The sequence below is a fragment of the Malania oleifera genome, chromosome 10, assembly GCF_029873635.1.
Source record: "Malania oleifera isolate guangnan ecotype guangnan chromosome 10, ASM2987363v1, whole genome shotgun sequence".
NCBI classification, from domain to species: domain Eukaryota; kingdom Viridiplantae; phylum Streptophyta; class Magnoliopsida; order Santalales; family Ximeniaceae; genus Malania; species Malania oleifera.
In genome coordinates this window covers 8,858,933-8,884,798 of record NC_080426.1, presented here as the reverse complement: position 1 = coordinate 8,884,798, position 25,866 = coordinate 8,858,933, and the positions used below count along the sequence as shown (strand labels likewise).

The following is a 25,866-nucleotide window of genomic DNA, read 5'->3' as shown; positions in this document are numbered from 1 at the left end:
CATAGGCTGCCAAGGTTTTTACTATTTAATCAACTCTAGTTAATCATAGGTTCGAATATATATATACACACACACATACACACGCACACGCACACACACATATATTATATTAGTGTAAAAACCAAAGTTACTCTATTAATATGATGATGCTACGTGGTTATATACAAAAAGACCAAGAAAAAATGAAATGATGCATGAGCCATCCTTAACATGATATTAGTTGGAATGAAATCTGAAAAGGAAACAAAAACAGCATATTAAATAAATAAAAACCAAGTCACATAAAATAAAAAGAATTCTACAAAATGGACAATTGTATGATACCACATATTTTGAGGCATTAGAAGATCTCAAGAGAAACAAGAGCGGCTTGACAATTCTTTTTACTTCCTCTCTTGGTGCCATAATCCAGTGTAGCCCGGCTGCTGCAAGTACCACTGCACTATTGTGACTCCATAATAACGGCAACGTACACTGCAACAGGATCTTCACGTCATCGTTACTTTCTCCAGATGTAAAACATGCATTATCCAATCCAGAGGAACCCTTACTTGTCAAACTTGAACGTGATAGATATTCGTCTGGTCCTTCAATATAACACTTGGAGACCATATTTGCTAGTTCAGACTCAGATATCCCACTTTTCAGATGACCAGGGTCATCTTCAAATGCAAATCTATCATCCAAACTATCCTTTCCAAAATGGTAACTATCATTGCAAGAAGAAGAAAACATGAAGGACTCTTTCATGAGACCATGCCTTGCAATTACATAGCGCAAAAGGATCCCAATTAACGCAATCTGACCCCACTCTTCCACATCAGGAAGAGTCTCACATAGTCTCCTATAGTTTCTTGCAATTAGAAACAAATTGTTTGGACACACAGTAGCAAATGCAGCAGCGGCAGCTCCAACTACTACAGGTGACTGATCATTTAACAATATCCCAACAATCTGCATGTCATTACAAAAATCACGCATTCATTATTGAAAGTCATACTGACCTTTAGAAGAGCAAGGCACAAGAATCGCAGATTCTCATACCAAGAACAAATATCCACAAAAATAGGGAAAACATGTATACAAGTAATAAATGAAGCATGATTGTGACTGAACAAAAACCGTTATGAAAGGTCTGATTTTCACTTCAATGAGTAGTTGAAAATTGAAATGGGGTTATTAAATAATAGAGTAGAAGTAAATGACTCAAAACTCCCTGAACAAAGTGTCAAAATCCATGATAAAACACACACTACAAATGCATACAATCGAACAGTACACCCCAAAACGCATAAGCTAAGGGCATCTTTGAGATTGATTCTTTCCAGAAAAGAAAAAAAAAAGCTGGATCACCTATCAAAAAATATTAATGTTCATGCACAGAAACATGCTTAAACGCATAAGCTAAGGGCATCTTTGATGTTGATTCTTGCCCAACAAAAAAGCTAGATCACCTATCAAAAAATATTAATGTTCATGCACAGAAACATGCTTAGTGAGATGAAATAAGACACAGAGCTGCTCAAGACACGAGCCTCCCTAACAATTTCATTTTCACCTTTTGCTTCTCAAGAAGATAGATAGTAATATTATAAATAACAATAATAACAACAACAAAAACAGCACCACAGCAGCAATCCTTTACCAATAATCAATCTAACCTCTTCAATTGCAGAAGTATTTTCCTCTTGGCGCAAATCATGCAACTTAGGAAGAGCATTGGCAGCACATTTTCTGACATATACAGATGGATCTCTAGCACACTTGCCCACAGCAACCAGGACAATAGGTGAAATGACATGTAAACGGATCCCTGCCATGGCACGCAATGCCCATGCCCTCACTAAAGGATTTGTATCCCCTAAGTCCTTCTGGAAACAATTAATTGAAAGCAACGCTTCATTTGGACGCCTAAATACAAAGGAATGTATAAGTAAATAATACATTAATATCAACAATCATTACCACAAACACACTCTTATCCATCTCCTAAAACATAACAGATGCTATAAAAAAGCACAATCTATAAATTCAACCAATGGGACCAAAATCAACTGCTCCCTAGTGTCTGATTTAAGCCTAAATCAGATAGCAGCTTACAGTAAAACCTAACAACCTTTCAGGAAGGTAGCTGTAGAGTGTAGACAAGAAACCAACACAGCAATAATATTAAATCGGCATCACAAAGCTAGTTAATGGTAGCCAAAGATACAAAACATATATAAATAAAACTCAAATGTTTCATGGACACCAGTTAGAATTGGCTTATAAAACCCAATAAAGATATGTAAGTTTGAAAGAAATTACAGTGCATGGCATACTTTTCGGCATAATGCAGTAGGTACAAGTAAGCGAGCTTCTTTACTTCCAACGACTGGGACGCCACATTTTTAACAACCTGTTTTTTCCAATTAGAAGCCAGAGATACCCGAGTTAATCAAAATCAGCAGAACGACAAACATTAATAACCTTTCACATACTGACGTCAAAACTCATTCCTTTATCAAACACTCTCGCTGCAGCACATCATGCGTATGTGCCTGACCGCAATTCCATTTTGCGTTAACATCATCGTAATGATATTATAAACTTCTAACATTATCACACAATAAATTCGATTCGGTTCATGGTTTTAAATAAAGGCCGCGACCGTTACGTAACGACAATACATAACAGTTTTTTGGGTTACCGATGCCATTACACACCGCGAAATCGGTGGGAAGCAAAATCACGGCCGTAGCGGCCTTTACGTAACCGCTACAAGACTATTACACCAAAAAATTATCTTATTTTTTTTCTTTTTCTTCTCATTTTTTCCCTCTCTTTCATATATCATTCTCAATATACCAAGTGGAAGAGGGGGAAAAGATTATAAAGTGGATGACAATGATACAAAATTTACTATTTCGTTAAATACTCAAAATAGATGCACTAATTAACAATTTGAAAATACTAATTTCTTAGGAAAATATGTTATTTTGATAATATTAATAATGTGATATTTATGTTCTATATTTTTCAACTTCAACCTTCTTTCTTTTCTAACTCTTTTATATTTGTATTATTCGTATGTCTTATGTGTCTAATAGATTAATGGAGTGCATAATGTATTTTGTTTTATTAATTAATTTAGCACACATACGAATTTATCACAAATAAAAAGAATGAGAAGTATAAATACACGCACACACTTAATTTTTGAATCAATTGTGATTTAAAACAAATGTAAACTTGTTGGCCTTACAAAATAATTTAGTTACTTGAACTAAAGGATCCACAATACACTAAAAGGGCTACGAGTTTAAAACATGCAAGTGCGCTAACATGCACAAGGTTGTGCGTGCTTCAAAAAATTTCACGGACCTGCTTCCCATTATGTAACATCCGCCCGCTTCCCCTTACACCCATTACGTTGTGCTACCCGCGATTTAAAACCATGATTCGGTTGCTAGGAAAACACTGAAAGGGACCAATATATGAATCTTATAGTTGAGCAAAAATGAGGAGAAAAAAAAAAGGAAAAAAAAAAAGGGTTTCTGTAAGGATTGCTTTATAGTTGCATTAAGCTCTATTGCACATTCTTTCTTCCTCTGTCTATCAAGCTTGTTCAATTACAAAGGAAAAGTGGAACAATGATAGAAAACGTGGAGATTAAACCTGAGGAAAGAAATTGGAGACGTCGAAACCCTGTGCGATGAGAGCGAGGAGTCGCTTGAGAGCTTCGCATTTCTCGGAATCGAATCGGCTGTCAAGAAGAGGGGCGATGTTGACGTCGTCCGGATCGTCGTAGAGGTGAGCGTCGGTGCCGATCCGAAACATCAAAGTTGATGCCTTGCTCAGAGTATCTGCGGTAGCTCCGAACTGTGGAAACATTTTACTTCCTAGAGTTTTTGAAATCAAAACCCTGTTAGAGACAGAGAGAGACGAGTGCCGTTGTTGTTGTTGAAGACGAAGTGGACGTGACCAGAGCGTCCAGCCGTCGCGACCGTCTAGCAAATGGAGACGACGTACCTTTGAATTCTGTTTGGTGGCTCGCCGATCTGTGTCCCATCAAGGAGTTATCTTGTGATTAATCGACTCCCGTGTCATGGACCCAGTGTGACTGCGTGAGCGGGGAGGGGATGGTGTTCGGGAGTTTTTTCTCCGATTATCTTTTTTTTTCAAATATATTAAATAATACCTTATTTAGGAAAAAATAACTCTCCAAATGACTTTAACGTAATCTCGCTTTACTAAGTAACGAGATTTACTTGAAAAAATTTGACGCGTTCCAAATTTTGCTGGTTTGTAATACTAATCGCTCATCCATCCAGCGTTGCATGCGTGGCAAATCTCGCTAGTTCACCTAGCTAGAAGGCGCGGGCCTCTTCCTCTAGCACTAGGCTACTGCGCCTCTCTATATGTTGCTCTCAATCACCGCAACTTTGTCTACTATCCCTGAGAAGTTCTAAACTCGGAAACCTACCACCTGCTCATACAGGTTTTGCCTCAAACCCTCCTCAAACTTCCTCGTCTTCCTCTTCTCATCTGGCACCATTTACGGTGCGAAGTGGGACAGCTGAACAAACCTCGCTACATACTGCTGCACCGTCATAGACCCCTGTGTCAGATACAGAAACTCCGACGCCTTAACACTCCTGACTGTAGCGGGAAAGTACTACTCGAAGAAAATTTCCCTAAAGCGACTCCACGTCATCGCTACAAGGTCAGGCCTCTGCTCCTCCAGTACTCTCACTTACCTCCATCAGTGTTTTGCCTCCTCGGTCAATTTAAATGTGGCAAATAACACCCTCTGCTCGTGTGTACATGAGAGGACTGTCAGTATGTCCTCTATGTCCTGAACCCAGTTCTCTGCTACTAGTGGGTCCGCTCCTCCAGCGAAAAAAGGGGGTCGCATACGTGTGAACTGCTCGATCGTGCAGCTCCGCTCCCCCGACCTACTGGCCATCTCAGCTATCACCTGCTGAGTGACGCTATGTAACACTGCGTCAGGGTCTGCACCACCCATACTGGAAGGTCCTGCTCCATCACCTCCCGCATTTGTGTTACTATTCCCCAGATCCATCCTACAAAGGAAACAATTAATCTCAGCATACAATCACTATCACACAACCCATACACTACAATAACTTATAAATTATTCTTCTATCCACACCTTAATCCCCATTTAAGATTCAGTCCTACCACTCAGAAACAAAATCTAGCGATAGTATCAATGGTTTTCCTAAAATCGTCACCTCGGGAAAAACACATAAACAACCCCGGTATCCCTGTCTCTAGGACGCAAGATCGAACCCTAAATTCTCACCTTATCTTCAAACAATCACTAACTCACATTTCAATCTACCCATCACCTACTTTCCTCAAAATTCACTCCTATATTCTGGTATTGTATTCCACCGTCTACTAAAGTCTACAGAACTTATCAACCTAGGCTCTGATACCAAAATGTGACGCCCCAATTTTCGTACAATTTTTTTTTCTCAATAATAAATAATTACACGTCATCCACAACACCGATAAATTGGTCACGTCAACAATCCTACTATCATTCACACGACCCGACCCACATTGGGTATCGGATAAAAAGTTATTTTATTATACAACATAACAGTGGAAGACAATATATACATATCTGTCAGAATACAATACCTAGAGTATCAATATACACATAAATACACAATACTATCTCATATCCAAAAACAACACAACCCTAGGGAATCACACCTCCCTAGTCCCAACTCACCCTGTATATCAGGGTCCCAACTCCCTATGATCACGGAGCTCTATCACCTGATCTATCTCTGTCCTCTGAAAAATTGAGATAATTTGGGTGAGGCACATCTCAGTAAGAAGGAATAAATTATTTACAGTGTGTGACCATATGAGTTTAGTTATAATACACTTTATTTTCCAAACCATCGTTTCATCTAGGAAAATACACTGATATTCACATTCACATAATCGTATAGATATACAACACAAGCTTTTCTTTTATAAGCTCTAAAATAATTTCTCAAATTCAATGATTTCCAACACATATTAACCCGCAAAGTTCATAAGAATAGGGAAGATTATCCGCCCATACAGGCAGCTTCACTCTACCCTAACACGTTATGCAGCTGGGTATGGTCATATCTGATACCGATCAGGGCACTCACCTTACTCGGTAAGCTCTCAAGCGAAGAGTTTCACTTCACATCAATTATTTATATTATTAACTCACGCGGTTCCTTTTCTCAATTTTATCATACTTTATTTCTCAATTTCCATTCTTTATTTCATTTCTCATTTTAGTCAATTTTATCATTCTTTCACTTTTCACTTCCACTTTACTTTTCGGATGATGAGTATCCTCGGTATCAAATACCAACATCCCATTTGTAACTCATGGCCACCCTGAGAATATTTCTATACACACCATGCTTCCCCCTATGGTCACAGTTGTGCGGCCCGAAGGCTGGATCTAACCGCGGTTGGCCGACCCAGTTAGATCAAATATCATATTACATGTCACGTCTATAGTACAACTGGCTGGCCTATAACCCTGATCCGGACTCAGGGGGCCCAACAACCCTACACAATGGCACAGTCGACTGTCACGCCACACGCTCCAAGAGTCCGTATGGTTGCACTAACACCACTCGCAACGGTACCGTGCTCAATATCATAACCATCCAATAGGGGTTACCACCACATACCCGCAATCATTATGCGGTATTGGCATTTTATCATTCATATTTCACGTATTTCCACATTTCTCATTTTCATATTGCAGAATTAACATTGCAATATTTTCATTTCACATATTCACATTTCAATATCAGCATTCTCAACACATTTTATCATTTAAATGATATTTTCTCGGTTCATAATTCATCTCATCTCATACTATCATATACATAGCTTATTTCACAATTACTCAATATTTCTCAAAACACATTTCCATATTTCACCTTTCTTCATTTTCTCATGGAACATATTTCTTGCACATTTCACTTTCATCATTTTCCCACGTTTCAATTTTTATATTAAAACACATTTCAGTATCACATATTTCACAGGGTAAATCATCTAACTCAGTTTAAACATTTCTCAATATAAATCATATGCCACACAAATTTCATCTCATATTTATATTATAATAAATTTCAAGTAAAATAACATACACCATTTTTAAATATTTTTCAACCCATAATTTTCATAAAAATACTGTTATAATTTATTTCCCTAACCTGACTTACTGAGAGTCTCGCTAGAATCCCAAAATCTCACGCCCTTAGCGCCCGAAATTTAACTCTTACAATTTACACTTTTTCCAGATTAATTAATCTCTTTCTCCAAAATAATACCCATCTAACCTTCCCTAGGTTCCATATACCTCAAATTAATATTTAAACTATCATTTAACACCCCTACTTAATTTTCTGAATTTTGTCTGCGGGTCTCAAAATTATACCTGTGGTGCTCACCCGGGTCATAAATTTCAGAAATCCTACTTCAGCCCCAGATGCTCAATATTTCAGCATTTATAAATTAATGCTAATTAATTAAAAATAAGCCCTTTAATAAGCCCCATACCCCAAATTTGGGATTTTTGCCCAACACCCCGATGAGAATTTTGTCCCGCTAGACTTATAGAGAATCATCCCTAGATTTTATTGGTGGTGTCCGTTCGTCATTTGGGCTTATAATTTGTAAGAAATTAAAGAAAAAGGGAAAAATGACTTACCACGGGGAATACGCCTACGCCGCTCCTACCATCGATCCACTCCAATAGAAATGACGGCAGCGGAGAATGGAGTCTAGTGGTATCTTCGGATTTTCGATTAGACGAAAATCCGTCACGAAATCGAGGAGAGAGGAGAGGGAGAGAGAGTTCAAAGCTGCGTGGAATAAGAAAAGAAAAGAAGAGAAGAGAAGAAGAAGAAGAAGCGAAGAAGAAGCCTCAAGCTTCCTTCAGGACAATAATAATAATAATAATAATAATAATAATAATAATAATAATAATAATATATTTAATTAATATTAATAATAATATATTTTATTAATAAAATAAATAAATTTTAATTATTTTTTAAATCCGATTAATTAATTAATTAATTAATTTTTTTTCAATCACTCTACTAATCTTCTATAACCCTTTTTGGGGTTATTACACGATTTACATATTAATTCGTAATATAGTAAACTGCCCAGGTTATTACAAGCTTTTTTTTTTGTAAGTTTTAAAATCATTTCTCAAATTTAATGATTTCGAACACATATTAACTCGCGAAGTTCCTGAGAATAGGGAAAATTACCTGCCCATACAGGTAACTTCACTCTGCCCTAACACGTTATGCAGCTAGGTATGACCACATCTGATACCTATCAGGGCACTCACCTTACTCAATAAGCTGTCAGGCGAAGAGTTTCACTTCACATCAATTATTTATATTATTAACTTACGCAGTTCCATTTCTCAATTTTATCATTCTTTATTTCTCAATTTTCATTCTTTATTTCATTTCTCATTTTAGCCAATTTTATCATTCTTTCACTTTTCACTTCCACTTTACTTCCCGGCTCATGAGTATCCTCGGTATCAAAACCGACATCGCGTATGTAACTCATGGCCACCCTAAGGATCTTTTTATGCACGTTATGCTTCCCCCCATGGTAAAGGTTGTGCGGCCCGAAGGCTGGATCTAACCGCGGTTTGCTGACCCGGTTAGATCAAATATCATATCACATATCGCGTCTGTAGTACGACTGGCCGGCCTATAACCCTGATCCGGACTCAGGGGGCCAAAGAACCCTATACAATGGCACAGTCGACTGTCACGCCACACGCTCCAAGAGTCCGTGTGGTTGCACTAACACCACTCGCAACGATACCGTGCTTAATATCATAACCATCCAACAGGGTTTACCACCACAAAACCGCAATCATTATGCGATATTGGCATTTTATCATTCATATTTCACGTATTTCCACATTTCTCATTTTCATATTGCAGAATTAACATTACAATATTTTTATTTCACATATTCACATTTCAATATCAATATTCTCAATACATTTTATCATTTAAATGATATTTTCTCATATCATAATTCATCTCATCTTATACTATCATATACATATCTTATTTCACAATTACTCAATATTTCTCAAAACACATTTCCATATTTTACCTTTCTTCATTTTCTCATGGAACATATTTCTTGCACATTTCACTTTCATTATTTTCCCACGTTTCAATTTTTATATTAAAACACATTTCAGTATCACATATTTCACAGGGTAAATCATCTAACTCAGTTTAAACATTTCTCAATATAAATCATATGCCACACAAATTTCATCTCATATTTATATCATAATAAATTTCAAGTAAAATAACATACACCATTTTCACATATTTCTCAACCCATAATTTTTATAAAAATACTGTTATAATTTATTTCCCTTACCTGACTTACTGAAAGTCTCGCTAGAAACCCAAAATCTTACGCCCTTCGCGCCCGAAATTTAACTCATGCAATTTACACTTTTTCCAGATTAATTAATCTATTTCTCCAAAATAATACTCATCTAACCTTCCCTAGGTTCCATATACCTCAAATTAATATTTAAACTATCATTTAACTCCCCCACTTAATTTTCTAAATTTTGCCTGCGGGTCCTAAAATTACACCCGCGGCGCTCACCTGCGTCCTAAATTTCAGAAATTATACTTCAGCCTCAAATGCTTAATATTTCAGTATTTCTAAATTAATACTAATTAATTAAAAATAAGCCCCTTAATAACCCTGTATCTTAAATTTGGGATTTTGGCCCGACACCTCTATGAGAATTTCGTCCCACTAGACTTGTAGAGAATCATCCCTAAATTCTTGTGGTGGTGTACATTCGTCAATTGAGCTTATAATTTGCAAGAAATTAAAGAAAAAAGGAAAAATAGCTTACCCTAGGAAATACGCCTACACCGCCCCTACCATCAATTCGCTCCGGTAGAAATGACGACAGTGGAGAATGGAATCCAATGGTATCTTCGGATTTTCGATCGAGCGAAAATTCATCACGAAATCAATGAGAGAGGGAGAGAGGAGAGAAAGAGAGAGTTGAGAGCTGCGTGGAATAAGAAAAGAAAAGAAGAAGAAGCCTGAAGCTTCATTCAGGATAATAATAATAATAGTAATAATAATAATAATAATATATTTAATTAATATTAATAATAATATATTTTATTAATAAAAATAAAAATAAATTTTAATTATTTTATTATTATTATTTTTAAATCTGATTAATTAATTAATTAATTAATTTTTTTTATTTTTTTTTTTGAATCACTCTACTAATCTTCTATAAACCTTTTTGGGTACATTCTCCCCTCCTTATAAAAAATTCCGTCCTCGAAATTTGTCATTCCCCTATTTCCCTTCTTTTTCGAAAACACTTCCAATTTTTATTAACTACCCTCACTTATGGTGGAGGAATACCGTGGTTACAACGAAGGTTTTGGGAGATTACAACTATTCAAAATTCTCCCAAAACCATTCACGTTTCAAAAATAAAAATCCTATCTATCCTACGTTACACTATACAAATAAAAACTATAATACTATTCCATTCACTTGACTGGCTCACCTCTAAACTCCACTGAATAAATGCAGATATTTCTGACGCATCTGATCCTCTAGTTCCCAGGAAGTTTCCTCAATGGCATGGTTGCACCACAAAACTTTTACCAGTGGAATCTTCTTCATGCGTAGCTTCTGTTCCTTCCAGTTAAGAATCTGCACTAGCACTTCCTTATAAGTTCAAGTATCACCTAACTCCAGTGCTTCATATTTGATCACATGGGAAGGGTCTGGGACGTATTTCCTCAGCATGAAGCTTCCTTCAGGATAATAATAATAATAGTAATAATAATAATAATATATTCAATTAATATTAATAATAATATATTTTATTAATAAAAATAAAAATAAATTTTAATTATTTTATTATTATTATTTTTAAATCTGATTAATTAATTAATTATTATTATTATTTTATTGGAATCACTCTACTAATCTTCTATAAACCTTTTTGGGGTTATTACATTCTCCCCTCCTTATAAAAAATTTCGTCATTGAAATTTGTCATTCCCCTATTTCTTTTCTTTTGCGAAAACACTTCCAATTTTTATTAATTACTCTCACTTATGGCGGAGGAATACCGTGGTTACAACGAAGGTTCTGGGAGATTACAACTATTCAAATTTCTCCCAAAACCATTCACGTTTCAAAAATAAAAATTCTATCTATCCTACGTTACACTATACAAATAAAAACTACAATACTATTCCATTCACTTGACTGACTTAACTCTAAACTCTACTAAATAAATGCAGATATTTCTGGCGCATCTGATCCTCTAGTTCCCAGGAAGTCTTCTCAATGGCATGGTTGCACCACAAAACTTTTACCAGTGGAATCTTCTTCATGCGTAGCTCCTGTTCCTTCCAGTCAAGAATCTGCACTAGCACTTCCTCATAAGTTAAAGTATCACCTAACTCCAGTGCTTCATATTTGATCACATGGGAAGGGTCTGGGACATATTTCCTCAGCATAGAAACGTGGAATACGTCATGGATCCTAGATAGGACCGGTGGTAATGCCAAACGATAGGCAACTAGACCCACTTTCTCAAGAATCTCGAATGGTCCAATATACCCAGGGCTAATCTTACCCTTCCTCTTGAACCTTACAATACCTTTCAGCGGTGCCACCTTCAGGAATACGTGATCTCTTGTGTCAAACTCCAATTCTCTCCGACGAGTATCATCATAACTCTTCTGCCGACTCTGCACTGTCCTAATCTTGTCTCTGATGAGTCTGACTTTATCCTGAGTCAACTGTATCTGCTCTGACCTCAATACCTGTCTCTCTCCAACCTCATCCCAGTACAACGGGGATCAGCACCTCTTGCCATAAAGCGCCTCATACGGTGCCATCCCAATGTTGGCCTGGTAGCTGTTGTTATACGCAAACTCAACCAGTGGCAAATACTGCATCCAACGACCTACAAAGTCCGACACACATACTCGCAGCATATCCTACAAAATATGTATCGTCTTCTCTATCTGTCCACCTGTCTGAGGATGAAAAGCTATGCTAAATGACAACTGAGAACCCATGGCCCCTTGTAGACTCTTCCAAAAACGAGATGTGAACCATGGGTCTCTATCTAAAACTATGGACATTGGGACACCGTGGAGTCTAACTATCTTCTAGATGTATAACTTAGCCAATCTGTCTATGGAGTAGCTAACTCTGATCGGCAAAAAGTGGGCAGTCTTCGTCAATCGATCCACCACTACCCAAATAGCGTCCTGTTCATGCAATGTCGGCGGCAATCCTGAGACGAAATCCATCGCTATATACTCCCACTTCCACTCAAGAATGTGAAGTGGCAACAATGATCCCACCGATCTCTGATGCTTAGCCTTCACTTGCTGGCACGTCAAACACTGATCCACATACTGAGCTATCTCCCTTTTCATGTTGCTCCACCAAAATGACTCTCAAAGATCCCTGTACATTTTAGTGCTACTGATTACGCTCAAAATATACTAGCGGTTATTGAAGTATAGATTGAGGTGTCGATCCCACGAGGAAGTGTTCACAACAAAATAAGTTGAAGAGAATCAAGTATTAAGGATAACAAGGCGTTGAGAATCCCTTCTATGCTTCATAAATCTATTTCCTATTTTGATTCAATTTTATACTTCAACTGAAAGTTTCACGTCCCAAACCATCAATCGGAAAGTATTTCTTTGAAGAAAAAATGATCAGAAAATGTATTTAATATGCATAAAACTCTTTTTTTTCTTGAGAACAAGAAGATGTTATCTTAGAGGTTATCCAAAATCAACAATATATCTACTGACAATATTGCAGTAAAAGATCAACCTATAAAATTAAACTATAATTTAAAAGAAATCGCATAAAGAAAGCATGACTAAATTTATACGAACTTGAAAACCATAATCTTTGGTTTAATTGAAATTAAAAATGATAAAGAGCTTCATGCATAAAAAAAAGATTACATTTATTAAACTTCAATATGAATCAAAACAGAGAAGTAGAAATACTACACATAGAAGTTCATCTCTAGCCTTGTTAAGAACTCTAGCCTAACTTACAATTCATCTCACAAATTTGAGAGAGAAGTTATTCAACAATTTTTGGGAGAATAATGGTTAGAATTTCGTGTCCCTAGAGCTCTCTCAAGGTTTCCTTTTATAGGCATCACAAGCACCTTATGCAAGTGTGAACACAAGTTTGAACACAAGCTAAAATTTTATCAACTTCCACGAGATTGCTCCATTTGTACCCATTTACACATGGAATTGGGAGCTAGTCAAAACATGAAAGTTGTAACCCAATGTCCTGGGCATTCAAATATAAAATTTCATCTTCATTCAAGGTTTGAAGCTCCAGCTATGTCCAAAATAGCAATCTGTACACAGCCAGCATTGTTGACTTGTCTTCACCCAGATTGATTGCCATATTTCACCTACATACACACCGAATTTGAATTTATTAAAAAGATAAAAGTTGTATATATATGTCTTTTATTTCTATATATAAAATATTAGCTCATTTGGAGATCTATAACTTCATATATGTTCAAACTATTGACTGCTGTGCAGTAGGTAAACAAGCTGAAATTGTTAGCTTTTCATTCACACATTTTTTTTCCATTTGCACACAACAAATACACTACATAAATACTATACTTTATGAATAATACTCAAGACAACCTAAACATGTATGCATAGTCTTATTTTTACAATTAAAGTCCATACAAATCAAAGTTGTGACATGAGTTTCTACTTTGACCAAAAGTATGAGTATTAATATAGTGGAAGTGTAATAAAGTCTTATGAAGTGTATAAAAATACTGAATTTTTAGACTATTATCACAACCCCCAACCAGCTTATTGCTAGTCCCTAGCAATTCAAGCGTAAACATGATACACAACACAATGATAAGATTGAAATAAAATAAGCAAAACTATAGAAGTATTTTGAATCAAATTATCGGTAAGATCACAAGTGCTAAAAAGATTATTTCGATCACAACTTCTAAAATTGTGTGTGTGTACTAGGCCCAAACTCCTCTTACCACATACCATAATACATATAACTTTGAAAAATTAACCATGGAAAAGTCTCAACTCCATATCCTCATAGGTACAAATATTAATTTGCGGGGTTAGATGTTCACTCATGGAGTTGAAAATCAGACAAACACACTAGAAAAGGTTACATTTAAGGACAGACGAATAAACTAACATTGATAAGAAGATAGGAAAACTAACTGCTAAGAACTCACCCATTTTACTACTATAGCTTCAGGATTTCAATAGGTCATTATGAGAATAATACAAGTAAGAGAGCCTAGTGAGAAAATTATTTACAAGGAAAGAGAAAACAAAGATCGTCGTCTATAAATGATGGAAGACTTTATTGATCTCAATAAACATCCCTTTTTTTTTCTTTTTTTCAACTATTTTTTTTTTATATGTTTTTTTTTTTTTTTCACTAGAAGAACAAATACATCCAAAATAAATTAACAATTCTTACCATGATATTCTCAAGGATAGAGAATATTCATGTTATCTAGGCTCATCAATAAAACAAATCCTCATTTTGACAAATATAATCCCTGGGCATGTGAGTATCACGTATTGACGTTCCTAGCAGCAATTAACCAATCCAACAAATCAATGAAAGTTCATAAACTGTTTTCTCATCCTCTCCACTCATTCACCAAAGATGTGTGAGTTTAAAAGGAAAATAAACTTAACCATGGTAATTTTCTCAGCTATATACATTGACCATCCATCTTACCATATGACCTAGCAATGTGCAGATAAAATTTTTAGAAGCTATTCTCTAATAATCAAGATAGAAAATGTGAGAAAAACCAAATATTTTGACTAAAACACATAAATAGAACTGCTAAGATTCCAAGTCAATCCGTTCAAACAAGCAATGTACACTTGTTTACACAAGAATTACCAAAATTATAAGTGCAAATGTGCAAATGTGCATGAATATGCCACCACCCCCAACCTAAATTTGAAAGTGTCCTCACTGTCACCAAATATAGCAATGGTGTTGTATAAGAACTAGACATGCAAGGAGATACTAGAGGAACTAAAAAAAAAAAAACACACACACACACACACACACAAAAGGAAAAAAAAAACGAAAAAATAAAATAAAATAATAATAATAAAAAAAATAAAAAATAAAAACTATAGTATAGAAAGATAAAACCTGATTAATTAAGGTAGACAGGAGCCACCAAAGTGATCTCCTCAGGTTTGTCTACGCACTCCATGAAATGCTTCAACCGTTGTCCATTAACTTTGAAAATTCTCCCATCTTTTGGATCTTCAATTTCAATAGCACCGTTGGGAAATACTTGTTTCACCAAAAATGGACCGGTCCAGCGGGATCTCAACTTTCCAGGATGGAGATGCAAATGAGAATCATATAGATGCACCCGTTGCTTTGGCTCAAAACATTTCCTTAGGATCTGCTTATCATGAGCCGCTTTCAGTTTAGCTTTGTAAATCCTAGAGTTGTCATACGCATCGTTCCTCAACTCTTCTATTTCTGACAATTGTAACTTCCTTCGAAGACTTGCAACACTAATATCAAAATTAAGGGCTTTAACAGTCCAATAAGCTTAATGCTCCAGTTCAACAGGTAGATGACACGCTTTCCCATAGACAAGTCGATACGGAGACATTCCAAGAATAGTCTTGTAAGCAGTGCGATAAGCCCATAATGCATCAGATAGGCGTAAAGACCAACCTTTCCGGTTTGGTTGAACAGTTTTTTCCAAAATCTGCTTGACTTCACGATTTGCTAGCTCAGCTTGTCCATTGGTTTGTGGATGATATGCGGTGGAGACCTTATGAACAACTCCATACCTATGCATCAAAGCTTAAAAGGAACGATTACAGAAATGTGCCCCTTGGTCACCGATGATGACACGTGGCGTACCATACCTAGACAATACATTCTCTTTCAAAAATTTGATCACAACAGTGTTATCGTTAGTACGACAAGGCACGGCCTCAATCCATTTGGACATGTAGTCAACAGCAAGAAGAATATAAAGATAGCCAAAAGAAGAAGGAAAAGGACCCATAAAATCAATACCCCAACAATCGAATATTTCAATGACAAGAATAGGGTTAAGGGGCATCATGTGACGTCGGGTTAGTGCTCCCAACTTCTGGCATTTTTCACAAGAACGACAAAAAGCATTAGTATCTTTGAACAAAGTGGGCCAATAAAGACCACACTGTAAAATTTTTGCAACAGTCTTTTTCATAGAAAAATGACCACCACAAGCCTCTGAATGAAAAAAGTTCAAGACACTCATTACCTTAGTTTCTGGAATGCATCTTCTCATGATTTGGTCAGGGCAATACTTAAACAAATAAGGATCATCCCAATAAAAATTTCTTACCTCGACCAAGAACTTACGTTTATCTTGTGTGCTCCAGTTGGATGGAATTTCACCAGAAACCAAGTAGTTGACAATGTGAGCATACCATGGCATTTGGCTAATGGCAAATAGGTGTTCATCAGGGAAGTCATCTCGAATGGGTGGTCCTTCAGTAGAGTCATTGAACTCTAGGCGAGATAAATAATTAGCCACGACATTTTCCACACCTTTCTTATCCTTGATTGTAAGATCAAATTCCTGCAAGAGTAAAATCCACCTAATCAAACGAGCCTTGGCATCCTTCTTAGATAGAAGGTACTTAAGGGCTGAATGGTCGGTAAACACTGTAATAGGTGAACCAATCAAATATGAACGGAATTTTTCTAAAGCAAAAACAACTGCTAGTAGTTCATTTTCAGTAGTAGAATAATTTATTTGAACACTATTTAAGGTTCGACTAGCGTAATAAACAACAAAAGGCTTCCCCTCCCTTCATTGCCCTAGGACAGCTCCAATAGCATAATTGTTAGCGTCACACATTATTTCAAATGGCAAGGTCCAATCTGGCGACTGTATGATAGGAGCAGTGGTGAGTTTGCCAACGAGCATTCGAAATGCTTCTTCGCACTCTGAAGTCCAGTTGAACTCCACATCTTTCAACAAGAGGTTACACAATGGTCGTGAAATAGTGGAGAAATTTTGTATAAACCTCCTGTAGAAGCCAGCATGTCCCAAAAATGATCGGACATCTCTTACCGTCTTAGGAGAAGGTAGTTAAGAGATTAATTCGATTTTGGCCTTGTCAACCTCTATACCTTTTTTAGACACAATGTGCCCTAAGACGATCCCTGAAGGCACCATGAAATGACATTTTTCCCAGTTCAACACAAGTCCTTTTTCTTCACACCTACTTAAAACAGCTTTTAAGTTAAGCAGACATGAGTCAAAGGAATTACCAAAAATAGTCAAGTCATCCATAAAAATTTCCATGCATTTTTCAACCATATCAGAAAATATGCTCATCCTACAATGCTGAAAAGTAGCAGGCGCATTACATAAACCAAATGGCATCCTACGAAAAGCAAAAGTACCAAAATGACATGTAAAAGTGGTCTTATCCTGATCTTCTCTAGCTATCTCTATTTGATAATATCCTGAATATCCATCAAGAAAGCAATAGAAGGGATGACCAGCTACTCGCTCTAAGATTTGGTCAATAAAAGGCAATGGAAAGTGGTCTTTCCGGGTGGCAGAATTTAATTTTCTATAGTCGATGCACATTTGCCACCCAGTCACTACCCTAGTTGGAATAGATACTCCATCCTCATTTTCCACCACAGTCACCCCTGATTTCTTAGGAACTACCTGTGTTGGACTCACCCATTAACTATGAGATATTGGATAGATTATACCAGCCTCTAATAATTTTAAGACTTCTTTCTTAACAACTTCTTTCATTGTAGGATTAAGTCTTCTTTGGGGGTCTCTACACGGTTGAGCTCCTTCCTCTAAATGGATCTTATGGGAACATATTAGTGGGGAAATACCTTTAATGTCAGTTATGACCCAACCTAGTGCAGATTTATGTTCTTTTAACAAATTTATCAATTTTTCATCCGGTTCAGCACTAAGTTCAGAAGAAATAATGACAGGAAAAGTATCACCTGCTCCTAAGAATGTATGCTTCAAACCTTTGGGCAGTGAGGAAAGTTCAAATTTTGGTGCTTCCAAGGTCGAGGGTTTCAGCTTTTCTCTATCACTTGGCAACTCTTCAAAGCGTGGTTGCCAATATTTCAATTGCTTATCCTGTTTTTCATCAAAATCAGCAGAAATATTAATAGTATTTACAGGAAATAGCAATGGATCAAAGTTGGAGTTATGGAGGAGGTAATCTAAGGATTCAAAATCTTTATGCAAGTGTACTTCCTCTTGAACAAGTGTGTCTATCAGGTATGTTTGATAGCACTCATCCTCGTCTCATGGTTGCTTTCCAACATTGAAAACATTAACTTCAAGAGTCATGTTCCCAAATGACAGCTTCATGAGGCCATTCCTACAATTGATCAAAGCATTTGCAGTAGCCAAGAATGGTCTTCCTAAGATCAACGGGATTTTTGACTCCATGTCAACCCCTGATTGGGTATCCAGGACCAAAAAGTCAACGGGATAGTAGAATTTATCAACTTGGAGCAAAACATCTTCCACTATCCCCCTTGGTCGTCGCACAGAACGATCTGCCAGTTGCAATACCATAGAAGTGGGCTTAATCTCTCCAAGTCCGGGGTGTAGGTACACTGAGTAAGGCATTAAATTGACGCTTGCACCCAGATCTAGTAGAGCTTGGCTAAACTCGTTTGTCCCTATGTGGCAGGTGATTGTGGGACATCTTGTATCTTTGTATTTTGGTGGAGTTATCTGCTCAATCACCGCGCTTACCTGCTCGGTCAAGAATGCCGTCTTCTTGACATTGTGCTTTTTCTTCATGGTGCACAAATCCTTGATTACCTTTGCATAAGCTGGTACTTGTTTGATCACATGTAACAAAGGCAGGTTTACTTTATCTTGTGTGAGGTGTTCAAGAATCTCACCTTGATTTTCCGGTAATTTTCCCGTTCGAAGAGCTTGGGGAAATGGAACCAGTACTTGAGACTTCTTCTCAGGCTCTAGTGGAGAGGCATCTCCAAGAGTAGTGCTTTTGTTGTTTGGTAGAGTTGATCCGTCTAAAGTTTTACCACTTCGAGTCATAATGGCATTGACCCCTTTAATATTCTGCTCCTCTTTGATTGAAGTTTCAGCCGTATGTTGCCCTTTTGGATTTGACTGAGGTTGCAAAGGAAATTTATCTCGCTCTTGGATTGTTAGAGAACTAGTTAATCTAGTGATTTGAATTTTTATCTCCTTGTTTTCTTCCACCACCTGTGTCAGGACAGATTCAAATTTTTTGTTAGTTTTATTCTGTGCCTCCATAAATGCATGTAAAGTGTCTTCCAAAGAAGATCATGTAGGTGGAGCATTGTATTGAGGTGGAGGATAAGATCGTTGTGATGGTGCCTCAGGTTTCCAATTGTTGTGGTTGGATGGTACAGACTGATTGGATTCAGACTTCCAACTAAAATTGGGATGGTTTCTCCAGCTAGGGTTGTAAGTGTTGGAATATGGAGAGTATGACTTTTGAAACATTCCAAGTGCATTACATTGTTCTTCATACATACCTCGCATCTCTCCATAGGTGGGACATTCCTGAGCTTGGTGGTCCACTTCTCCACAGACAAAGCAAGTGACTTGAGATTCCACTCTAGCGACTGTTTGGATGGGCCGACTATCTCTACTTTCCAAGGCTTCAAGTTTCTTTGTGACAAGATTCAATTAGGCCTTGAGGTGATCTTCTTCTCATAGATGGTAGACACCACTAGCTTTTGACCTATTGGTGTTATCAGTAGCACTGGGTCCAGTCCAGGTGTGAGTTTTCTCGGCTAGGTCATTCAAGAATTCAATTACTTCATCAGGATCTTTTTGGAGAAACTCTCCATTGCACATCATCTCCACAAATTGGCGCTCCCTAATTGTGAGTCCTTTATAAAAACAGCTAACTAGGCACCAATTCTCATACCCATGGTGTGGGCACAAATTTAACAATTCTTTAAACCTTTCCCATGCTTGGTATAGGGTTTCACTATCTTTTTGGGCAAAGGTTGAGATCTGTCTTTTCAAATTATTGGTCTTATGGTGCGGGAAATATTTATTAAAGAAAGCTTCAGTCATTTCCGCCCATGTACCTATGGATCTCGGTCTCAGAGAGTATAACCAACTCTTTGCTCTATCTTTTAGAGAGAATGGGAAAAATTTTAGTCTAATAGAATCTATGGTATTTGGTTGACTATAAAAAGTGGCCACTACCTCCTCAAATTCCCTAACATGTACATATGAATTTTCACTTTCTAATCCATGAAAGGTGGGTAGGAGTTGGATCATGCTCGGTTTGAAATCTAGTTGTGGAGTGTTTGCAGGAAACATAATACATAATGGAGTGGCTGTACGGGTTGGATGCAAGTAGTCCTTCAAGGACTGTGCAGGATTAGGCTCAAGTTGATTCATGGTAGCGGGTGTGTTAGACAATGTTATGCTTGACCAAGAATCAGATGAGGTCTCACTAGCAGTGGGGCTTGGTCACTGCTCAATTTCAACTCTTCTCGCAAGTCTTCCACGCTCAGTTCTCTGCCAAAACATACACCCAAAACAAAGGGAAATTCCTTCTTCTTCTTTTATTTTTCTTTTTCTTTTTTTTTAGAACATAAAATATAAAGAAAATAAAAAAAAAATCTATTAGAAAGGACTTTAACAAGAGATTAAAATGAAACTAGGAGGCATAGCCATCCATAAAAGAGAAAAGAAAAATAATAAAAGGCGGCTCAGCCGACCACACAATAATAATAACAATAATAAGAAATAGGTGGCTTATCCGTCCATAAGATTAATATTAACAATGGAAAAATAAGAGACGTGATAACTTACAAGTAAAATTAGGAGGCTCAGCCTTCCATTAAAAGAAAATAAAAAAAAAAAACTTTACCTTTGAAGTACAAACCTTTCTTGTTGATATGGCTTCCCCAGCAACGGTGCCAAATTTTGATTACGCTCAAAATATACTAGCGGTTATTGAAGTATAGATTGAGGTGTCGATCCCACAAGGAAGCATTTACAACAAAATAAGTTGAAGAGAATCAAGTATTAAGGATAACAAGGCGTTGAGAATCCCTTCTATGCTTTGTAAATCTATTTCCTATTTTGATTCAATTTTATAACTCAACTGAAAGTTTCACGTCCCAAACCATCAATCGGAAAGTATTTCTTTGAAGAACAAATGATCAGAAAATGTATTTAATATGCATAAGACTCTTTTTTTTTCTTGAGAACAAGAAGATGTTATCTTAGAGGTTATCCAAAATCGACAATATATCTACTGACAATATTGCAGTAAAAGATCAACCCATAAAATAAAACTATGATTAAAAAGAAATCGCATAAAGAAAGCATGACTAAATTTATACGAACTTGAAAACCATAATCTTTGGTTTAATTGAAACTAAAAATGATAAAGAGCTTCATGCATAAAAAAAAAGATTACATTTATTAAACTTCAATTTGAATCAAAACAGAGAAATAGAAATACTACACATAGAAGTTCATCTCTAGCCTTGTTAAGAACTCTAGCCTAACTTACAATTCATCTCACAAACTTGAGAGAGAAGTTCTTCAACAATTTTTGGGAGAATAATGGTCAGAATTTCGTGTCCCTAGAGCTCTCTCAAGGTTTCCTTTTATAGGCACCACAAGCACCTTATGCAAGTGTGAACACAAGTTTGAACACAAGCTGAAATTTTATCAACTTTCACAAGATTGCTCCATTTGTACACATTTACACATAAAATTGGGAGCTAGTCAAAACATGAAAGTTGTAACCCAATGTCTTGGGCATTCATATATAAAATTTCATATTCATTCAAGGTTTTTAGCTCCAGCTATGTCGAAAATAGCAATCTATACGCAACCAGCATTGTTGACTTGTCTTCACCCAGATTGATTGCTATATTTCACCTACATGCACACCGAATTTGAATTTATTAAAAAGACAAAAGTTGTAGATATATGTCTTGTCTTTCTATATATAAAATATCAGCTCATTTGGAGATCTACAACTTCATATATGTTCAAACTATTGACTGCTGTGTTGTAGGTAAGCAAGCTGATATTGTTGGCTTTTCATTCACACATTTTTTTCCATTTGCACACAACAAATACACTACATAAATACTATACTTTATGAATAATACTCAAGACAACCTAAACATGTATGCATAGTCTTATTTTTACAATTAAAGTCAATACAAATCAAAGTTGTGACATGAGTTTCTACTTTGACCAAAAGTATGAGTATTAATATAATGGAAGTGTAATAAAGTCTTATAAAGTGTATAAAAATACTGAATTTTTAGACTATTATCAGCTACCTGGATGTACAGTATATAGGGACCAATGTGCTTTCTCCAGAATGACTTTCTTAATCTCAAGATCTGCAGGAACGCATAACCTGGTACGGAACCTCAAGACTCCATCATCTAAAATGCTGAACTCTGGTTCCTGACCATCCTGTACCTTTCCCACAAGCTCTTCTAATTCTGCATCATTCCTCTGGGCTACTTTAATCCTCTCCTGTAGAGTAGGTTGTAAAACCAATTCAGCAATGAACGTCTGGTGATCGCCCTCTACCAGCTCCACACTGAGCCTCTCTAGATGCATCTGAATCGGATGCTGAATCTCCACTGCAGATACAGATGAATCCATTGATTTCCGACTCAAAATATCAGCAACCACATTAGCCTTTCTCGGGTGATAGCTGATAGTACAGTCGTAATCCTTTATTAGCTTCAGCCATCTCCTCTGTCTCATATTCAATTCCTTCTGTGTGAATAAATACTTTACTCTTATGGTCAGTAAATATCTCACACCTACCCCCATATAGATAGTGTCTCCAAATCTTCAGCGCATAAACAACCGCCGCCAACTCTAGATCGTGGGTAGGGTAGTTCTTCTCACATTCTTTCAACTGTTGGGAGGCATAGGCTATCACTCTCCCCCACTGCATCGACACGCATCCGAGCCCCTTATGGGACGCATCACTGTAAATTACAAAACCCTCTTCTCCCAAATGAATTGTCAACGCAGGCGCAGTGATGAGTCGCTGCTTCAACTCCTGGAAGCTTTGTTCACATTCATTGGACCACTCAAACTTCACTCATTTCCTGGTCAACTGGGTAAGTGGGCCTGACAATCTAGAGAAGCCCTCAACAAACCTACGGTAGTACCCGGCCAATCCCAGGAAACTCCTGATCTCATGCACGTTTTTTGGTCGTGCCCAGTCTACTACCGCCTCAATTTTACTTGAATCAACAAAAATACCACCCCTGGATATAACATGTCCAAAGAAGGTAACTTGTTCCAGCCAGAACTCACACTTCTTGAACTTCACATAAAGCTTATTCTCTCGCAATACCTGAAGCACTACACTCAGACGCTCCTCATGCTCCTCTGGGCTCTTCGAATACACTAGTATATCATTGATAAATACTACCACAAACTAATCCAAGTACTGGTGAAAAACCCTGTTCATCAGATCCATAAACATTACAGGAGCATTCGTCAACCCAACCGGCATAACTAGAAATTCATAGTGACCATACCGTGTTCTAAATGCCGTCTTTGGAATCTTCCGCCCTGACTTTCACCTGATGGTACCCAGAGCGTAAATCTATCTTCGAAAAGATCTGTGTCCCCTATAACTGATCAAACAAATCATCGATACGCGGGAGCGGGTATTTATTCTTGATAGTTACTTTATTTATTTCTCGATAGTTGATGCACAACCTCATCGAGCCATAGAGCCATAGAGGTCTGAATACTACCACTTTCTGATGGCAATCAATGCTAGCATAGTGGGCGGCTAGCCAATCTATACCCAAGATTACCTCAAACCCATACATGTCTAAAACCACCAGATTAGCCAACAAAGACCTCCCCTGAATCTCCACAGGACAGTCCCTGAGTACCTTTCTACATACCCCTACAGCCCCAGTCAGCATAGTAATAGACAAACTAATTTCTAACTGCTGAGGCTCAAACCTACACAATTTAACATAATCCTGGGCGATATACGAATGTGTCACCCCAAAATCAAACAAAATAGTAGCTTTAAATGACAGTATTGAAACCGTACCTGTCACCACATTTCCTGCCGCCTCAACATCTTCTAGCGTCAGTGCATACACTTGTGCTAGAGCAGTATTCCTCTACTGTCCATCTCGAGGTGCCTCATAGCCTCTTTTGTATGGTTGAGGAGCAGCTGCTACCACTGGTGGTGCCTGGCATTTTCTCGCGATATGCCCAGGCTAATGACACTAATAGCAAACAACCTCTCTCGCTCGGCACTCTCCTAAGTGTCTCTTCAAATATTTAGGACATAGAGGGAGCATCTGTCTGCCCTGTACTACTCACTCTCCTCCTCCCTGTCGTCGTCCTCCTCTAATATTATATCTCCTCCACGGCCCTCGACTAGGCCCTGCCTGAAAGTTAGAAGGCACGGGCCTCTTCCTCTAGCTCTAGGCTACTGCGCCTCTCTGTATGTTGCTCTCAATTACCGCAACTCTGTCTACTATCTCCGAGAAGGTCTAAGCTCTGAAACCTACCACCTGCTCATACAGGTTTTGCCTCAAACCCTCCTCAAACTTCCTTGCCTTCCTCTCCTCATTTGGCACCATATACTGTGCGAAGTGGGACAGCTGAACAAACCTCGCTACATACTGCTGCATCGTCATAGACCCCTGTGTCAGATATAGAAACTCCGACACCTTCACACTCCTGACTGTAGCGGGAAAGTACTACTCGAAGAAAATTTCCCTAAAGCGACTCCACGTCATCGCTACAGGGTCAGGCCTCTACTCCTCCAATACTCTCACTGACCTCCATCAGTGTTTTGCCTCCTCGGTCAATTTAAATGTGGCAAATAATACCCTCTGCTCGTGTGTACATGAGAGGACTGCCAGTATGTCCTCTATGTCCTGAACCCAGTTCTCTGCTACTAGTGGGTCCGCTCCTTCAGCAAAAAAAGGGGGTCGCATACGTGTGAACTGCTCGATCGTGCAGCTCCGCTCCCTCGACCTCCTGGCCATCTCAGCCATCACCTGCTGAGTGACGCTACGTAACACTGCATCAGGGTCTGCACCACCCATACTAGAAGGTCCTGCTCCATCACCTCCCGCATTTGTGTTACTATTCCCCAAATCCATCCTGCAAAGGAAACAACTAATCTCAGCATACAATCACTATCACACAACCCATACACTACAATAACTTATAAATTATTCTTCTATCCACACCTTAATCCCCATTTAAGATTCAGTCCTACCACTCAGAAACAAAATCTAGCGGTAGTATCCATGGTTTTCCTAAAATCATCACCTCGGGAAAAACATATAAACAACCCCGGTACCCCTGTCTCTAGGACGCAAGATCGAACCCTAAATTCTCACCTCATCCTCAAACAATCACTAACTCACATTTCAATCTACCCATCACCTACTTTCCTCAAAATTCACTCCTATATTCTGGTATTGTATTCCACCGTCTACTAAAGTCTACAGAACCTATCAACCTAGACTCTGATACCAAAATGTGACGCCCCAATTTTCGTACAATTTTTTTTTCTCAATAATAAATAATTACACGTCATCCACAACACCGATAAATTGGTCACGTCAACAATCCTACTATCATTCACACGACCCGACCCACATTGGGTACCG

The 25,866-nt window shown here is 37.6% G+C and overlaps 1 protein-coding gene, 1 non-coding gene and 1 pseudogene across 3 annotated transcripts in view; 1 reads left to right on the top strand and 2 right to left on the bottom strand.

Moving 5' to 3' along the window:
- The window catches only part of LOC131165319 (AP3-complex subunit beta-A), a 46,118-nt gene extending 41,976 nt beyond the window's left edge, over window positions 1-4,142 (bottom strand). For both annotated transcript variants that reach the window (XM_058122990.1, XM_058122988.1), the window contains exons 1-5: window positions 4,012-4,142; window positions 3,658-3,881; window positions 2,322-2,398; window positions 1,662-1,911; window positions 325-954 (exon numbers count right to left, since the gene is read on the bottom strand). In XM_058122990.1, coding sequence (XP_057978973.1) covers window positions 325-954; window positions 1,662-1,911; window positions 2,322-2,398; window positions 3,658-3,881; window positions 4,012-4,051 — 1,221 coding nt within the window. In that variant the 5' untranslated portion in view covers window positions 4,052-4,142. The remainder of the gene's footprint in view (window positions 1-324; window positions 955-1,661; window positions 1,912-2,321; window positions 2,399-3,657; window positions 3,882-4,011) is intronic.
- An 11,186-nt stretch (window positions 4,143-15,328) lies between these two features.
- LOC131166495 (uncharacterized) lies at window positions 15,329-24,879 on the bottom strand (annotated as a pseudogene).
- On the top strand, window positions 20,118-20,224 carry LOC131167208 (small nucleolar RNA R71). Its single transcript, XR_009140064.1, has one exon. It is a non-coding gene; the product is annotated as a small nucleolar RNA R71 (small nucleolar RNA).
- Window positions 24,880-25,866: the final 987 nt, after the last annotated feature.